Source organism: Eriocheir sinensis, unplaced genomic scaffold (genome assembly GCF_024679095.1).
Source record: "Eriocheir sinensis breed Jianghai 21 unplaced genomic scaffold, ASM2467909v1 Scaffold2023, whole genome shotgun sequence".
In the NCBI taxonomy this organism is placed as follows: domain Eukaryota; kingdom Metazoa; phylum Arthropoda; class Malacostraca; order Decapoda; family Varunidae; genus Eriocheir; species Eriocheir sinensis.
In genome coordinates, this window is record NW_026111433.1 from 1 (window position 1) to 6,024 (window position 6,024).

General features: G+C 42.8%; 1 protein-coding gene and 1 long non-coding RNA gene across 2 annotated transcripts; both read left to right on the plus strand.

Annotated features, from left to right (window-relative positions):
* The first annotated feature begins 2,334 nt into the window (after positions 1-2,334).
* On the plus strand, positions 2,335-4,246 carry LOC126990799 (uncharacterized). The gene is made up of 4 exons (XR_007744737.1): positions 2,335-2,454; positions 2,684-2,840; positions 3,762-3,915; positions 4,155-4,246. It is a non-coding gene; the product is annotated as an uncharacterized LOC126990799 (long non-coding RNA).
* A 3-nt stretch (positions 4,247-4,249) lies between these two features.
* LOC126990798 (intraflagellar transport protein 140 homolog) lies at positions 4,250-6,010 on the plus strand. The gene is made up of 5 exons (XM_050849435.1): positions 4,250-4,301; positions 4,475-4,652; positions 4,963-5,128; positions 5,335-5,455; positions 5,657-6,010. Exons 1-5 carry the CDS (start codon positions 4,264-4,266, stop codon positions 5,823-5,825), a joined length of 672 nt encoding a protein of 223 aa, XP_050705392.1. The 5' UTR covers positions 4,250-4,263; the 3' UTR covers positions 5,826-6,010.
* Positions 6,011-6,024: the final 14 nt, after the last annotated feature.

Sequence of the window (6,024 nt, forward strand, 5' to 3'; positions counted from 1 at the left end):
TGGAAGAGCTCAATAAGAGCAGTGAAGCACAACCTGACTCGCTAAGGAGTGGAACTTAAGGATTGGAGGTTACTGTTTGTTCGCGTGATGATAATTCCTCGATCACGGTCAGAAATCAACCTCAATAAGCCATTGGCCAGCACGAGTTTTTCTCCAACCACCGGCGCTCTTTACGGTGACTGGTGACCTACCAAGCACAGAGAAAAGCAAGTTCATGACCATTCCTGAGGAGCTGCCCAGCAAGAACATAACTGGTGACTATGGTGACGTTTATGAGTAAGCAAAGATGGAATGCCAGGAGTAGGTAGGAAGACACCTACCGAACGGGCGCAAGCCACTCTCGGTGAGGTATATATGGGAAGCGAGGAGGGTGCTGAAGCCCTCCAAAGACCCTTCCCATGTCCTCACTAACCGTTTCCCTATTGTCTCATCAACACCAGAGAGTAGTTCAGCATGCTCTGTAAAGACAGATCCTCTCACTATCCACACCACACTACATTCACGCAACATACACACCTTTTCCCAAAATTCAAAATTCAAAATGGCAAACCATAGCCATGCCTCGGAGTCCCCGCCTGGGGGTGGGGTGGGGGGGGACCACAAATTCCCCCAGGGAGGACTCCCCTTCTGGCTGTCGACTTGAGAGGTGTCCTGATAACTCCTCGAACTCCACTCACACAGCTCTCTTGGACAGAGTGGAGTCTAAGGCTCTTCGTCTCATCAGCTTTCTTCCTCTTACTGATAGTCTTCTACCTCTTAATTTCCGCCGCCATGTTGCCTCTCTTTCTATCTTCTATCGTTATTTCCACGCTGACTGCTCTTCAAAATGCATGCCTCCACCCCTCCCACGACCCCGCTGCACGCGACTTTTTACTCATGCTCATCCCTATACTATCCCTTACGCACGAGTTAACCAGCATCTTCACTCTTTCATCCCTCACGCTGGTAAACTCTGGAATAATCTTCCTTCATCTGTATTTCCTCCTGCCTACGACTTGAACTCTTTCAAGAGGAGGGTATCAGGACACCTCTCCTCCCGAAATTGACCTCTCTCTCGGCCACCTCTTTTGATTCTTTTAGGAGCAGCAAGTAGCGGGCTTTTTATTTATTATCGTTTCCTTTTTTTGTGCCCTTGAGCTGTCTTCTTTGTTGTAAAAAAATACAGGAAATGGGGAAGAATGTTACCATGTAGTCAATGGGCCGACCACTGCATAACCACAATGGACAGCAAGGCCAGAGATCACAGCAACATCAGTGTTGTATTAGACCGCTTTGATGTCCCATCTTTGCTGAAGGAGGCGACGAGGGAGGGACGCCAGGCTGGCAAACCTGCAACTGCTTTTCATGTCGAAGACCTGTGGGGAAAGTACCAACAAAAGAGTGCCTGTCAAGTTCCAGCACCAGAGATGACTTGACTGTATGCCATGCCAAGAAAGCCCTCCAGCACTATCAAGGAAACCCGAGGTTTTCAGAGTCACTTCAGAGCAAGATCTACATCACCTCCAAAGCTCGCAAGAAGAGGCTGACGGGGATGCTGTGCGAAGAGTGGCAACAAAACTCTCTGTTGAGTTACGTGACACTGATGTCTTTTTGTTGCGATCCAACGATGTCATCAGGAATGCAAGAACAACTTTTATCAGTGGTGTGAGAAACTAGAAGTAGGCAATTTTACCAGTAGTAGTGAACCAGTAGTAGTAGCTTTAGTAGGAATAGGTAGGAAGACACCTACCGAAACGGGCGCAAGCCACTCCCGGTGAGGTATATATGGGAAGCGAGGAAGGTGCTGAAGCCCCCCAAAGACCCTTCCCATGTCCTCACTTTCCGTTTCCCTATTGTCTCATCAACACCAGCATGCTCTCTGAAGACAGATCCTCTCTCTTTCCACACCGCACTACATTCACACAACATACACACCTTTTCCCAAAATTAAAAATTAAAAATGGCGCTTAATTGCAATGTGGATGTATGTGGAAATTTTCTTGTGGCATCAACAATCAATGGAACTGTCAAGCTGTGGGACTTATCAAGAAGGTATGGCACCATTAGTAGCTACTGCAACTAATACGGAGTTTATCCTTGCATTTTGCTAGATATAGAAATAATTTCTGTTCATATTGATGAGCATAATGGACTACTTTTCTTAATATTTATTTGAGCAATTCCTTTTATAGAGAGGCTAAGCCACACACACAAGGGAAACAGATGGGTGACTACATCAAAGATTTTGGTGAAATCATATCTGCTCGCTGCAACTGTAATGGAACAAGAGTGTCCATTGGTGTAGCTCAGACTTCCCTCCTTCCTGATACTAAGCTATATGTTTGGGACATCGAGTGAAAGTTTTACATACTTCAACTTTGCCTCTGGCCGATCTGAGGATGATGACATAGACGGCACGGCACCTCCCAACTCTGCCGAGAGTGTCAGGTCCAAGGACGATGGGTTGAACAGTAGGTGAGTGACATTTACTTGTGTGTAAACTGTTAATGCCAGTATCTCTTGTGTTTTCTTTATAAATAAGTGTTCATTTGCAACAACTTGGAGAAGTAGATGTTTTGGAGAATGAGATTCTATAATAGTACAGTAAAGGGTTGAAAAGTAGCTGGAGTGTGAGTCTTGGGAATGATAATGATGTTATCCCTTTTAATAATTGTGTATCCCATATTGCGGATGCCATTCACAGGGCAAAACGTGAGACAGCCCGTGAAGTAGGAGGTCGCTTTGTAATGTCACACATGTGGGATGCAGAGGATCCTCGGCTATTGGTGTGAGGCCAAGTCTCTACATGGCAGCAAAAGCAGAAGGATAGTTACTTGTCTTCATCACCCAAGGAAGATAAGGTATGTGCTAGTATAAGTATTAATTTCTTATAAGTACACAAGGCACCTGCAAATAACTTTCACATCAAGAATTATCATTATCTTCCCATCTGTCATATCCATCAGAGATTTGGACATGGAATGTAACACAACAGTCATGATTTATGCATGGTGGAGATGAGCTTTATGAAAGGTGAATGTGGTGTGTGAGGAGAGGACAGAGAAATTAATCAAGTTTCTTTGAGAATTTTGCTACAAGAATAGCAGCAAAGGGAGTGGATTGTGGAGTGAAACATGGTACTCTGACATGGTTTGGATATATAGAGAAGAATAAATGAGGATGACTTTGTGAAGAAAGTGTATGAAGTATGTGTTGTCAGGGTAGACCACCAGTGAGATGGATTAATAAAGTATATCAGTACTGAAGAGAGTTAGCGAGCAAGAGACTAAACCTGTTGTGAGGGAGCACCAAAACAGGAAAAATCAGGGATACTTCTGCCATGGCCACTCTCTGGGGGAAGTTCCTTGGGAGGGGTTAGATTCCTCAGATATACAAAGGTAAAGTTGTGGGCATACACCGAGCTGTGTGGCCTCACTGCTCATATTCGTTTCACTAGCCCTTGAGCCTAGTGCATGTAGGAGACCACTACCCTGGACAAGCATGATATCTAGCCTACCACAATTTACCTTCCTAAGGTTTCTCCAGTTACCATTTACCGACCAGCCATCAAAGGGAAGATGAACAGCTGGGTGGGCTGGGTGCCGGAAGCCTTGGCCAGGATCAAACCCAGGCATGCAGATTCATGGCTAGGGGTGCTAACCACCACACCATAAAGATTTAGATGAATAGAGTAAGGAACTATTTTTATATAGACATTATAAAACTTACAGAATTTTAGTGTGTCATTGTAGTTAACTTTATCAATTGGATCTTCCCTTCAGCCAGCAGTGATGTTGGTAACCCTGTTTGTGAGCCCAGACCACGGGAATATTGTGCAGGATGCCTTCCCCCTGAGCCCAACTTACTCTCGCCTCCTTGGGGTCCAGGTTCCTTTCTTCTACCTCCTCAACACTCATGATGCAGAAAATAAGGCAAGTCAACTTCATACCTCTTTTCAACTTAATACTTAATAATACACAAACTCATAGAAATAAAACACTATGCATTTTGAGTAAAATGTTATTTGATACTCAAGCATGATGTGATATTTTGTTGTTCAGAGTTTAACAATCTCAATTAATTCAGAACCATGGTCCACCATCATTCTCTCCTTCAATCAGGCAAGTAAATGATTCATGACAACTGTCTTTTTTTGCTTCCCATGTGTTAGGCAGAAAAGAATGTGACCCAGAAAGTTATGAGGGAGTTTACAGGACTGGAGAGCTGTGACAAGGCCACCAAAGATGCCATGCTCAACTTCTCATTTATCTCTCCATTGGAAATATGGATGATGCTTTTAAGGCAATAAAAACTATTAAAAGGTTTGTAAAGCAAATTTCTATTAGCATATTTGTTTTTCAAGGAAAATTAAGATGATTATTGACATAAAAGACAGGCCAGTTAGATATTTTGAAGAAAATAATTGACTCCAATATATCTATATATCAAATTGAAGTGAAACATGCTGATAATCCAAGATGCTTCTTCTCATTAGTGAAACTGTGTGGGAGAACATGGCCAAGATGTGCGTCAAAACAAAGAGGCTGGATGTGGCAGCACTGTGTCTGGGCAACATGGGGCATGCACGGGGTGCCCGGGCACTGCGCTATGCCATGAAAGAGCCTGAGCTGGACGCCAGGGTGGCCATGCTGGCACTACAATTGGGCATGCTGGTAATACTGTAGCACTTCAAACATGAGCATATTGAGGCTTTAGCTCTGCACTGATTCCTCTCTTCTCACTGTCAAGGCAAACCAGTCCCATGGGTAAAAACTGGATTAGGGTAATTAGTGAATGAACAGAAAGAAATATTAAATGTACCATATTTTTATTACATTAAGAGATTCACCTTTATTTACAACAAACCAATGTTTGTGTGAATTCCTTTATATGGTGAAGGATCTGATATTTCCTATTGTCAGGTCTGCATAACCAGATTTAATGCTAACTTCAAACATGAAGTGATGAACTCTCGTTTTACAGGACGAAGCAGAACGTTTGTATCGAGGGTGTGGACGCAATGACTTAGTAAATCGCCTCCACCAAGATGCTGGAGTGTGGTCGAAGGCCCTTGAAGTAGCAGAGAACCATGACAGGATTCACCTTCGGTCCACCCACTACAATTACGCAAAGCACTTGGAGAGTAAAGGTACAGGAAACTCAATAAATTGGTCATTTTTTATTCTATAGAGTTTAGAGTTTACAAGCACTTTTCTCATTATCTTTGGGAATTAATATTATGACTGCTAAAACAACAAAACTTTAGTTAAATTTTCTAATGGTTATCAATAATAATAGAAGTGATCCTAGCTAGAGCCAAATATTACAATGACCTAACATGAATACTTATTTCAGGGGACTTCAGCGGGGCCATTAGCCATTACGAAAAATCTGACACCCACAGATTTGAAGTCCCTCGGATGTTGTTTGACGATCTACCTACACTGGAAGATTATATTATGCACACAAAAGACAAGTAAGTTCATACCTCCTGAAGGAGCCATCCTATATCCCTGGCAACTTTCATTTCCCACAAAATTAAATGTGTTTGTATCATTATTATTAAATGGTCAGGCACAGATGAGTGGAGAGATCAACAGCAGTCACTTTTCCGTTAGCTGTGCCCACCACTGATTAACTAGCCAAGATACAACACTAACCCATCAATTTCCTTCAGGGCTCTGAGGAGATGGTGGGCACAGTACCTGGAGTCTACTAGTGAAATGGAGACAGCACTGCAGTTTTATGAAGCTGCTCATGACCATTTGTCTCTGGTTAGAGTATACTGTTACTGTAATAACCTTCAAAAGGCTGCAGACATCGCTAATGAGACTGGTGATCGGTAAGTGTACTATGGGATTTAAAGAATATCCTGTTGTCCAATGATTCTATGTGCTTGGATAAGCATTATGCTTTGTGCTTTTCTTAGGTACAGTATTTGACTTAATGCAAATATAGGTTTGCCTGTTGGCAATGTAAATTGAATCATGAAAGTTTTGTTTAATATTCCCATGAAGAATGGTTATTTGTACTGTTGCACTCCAC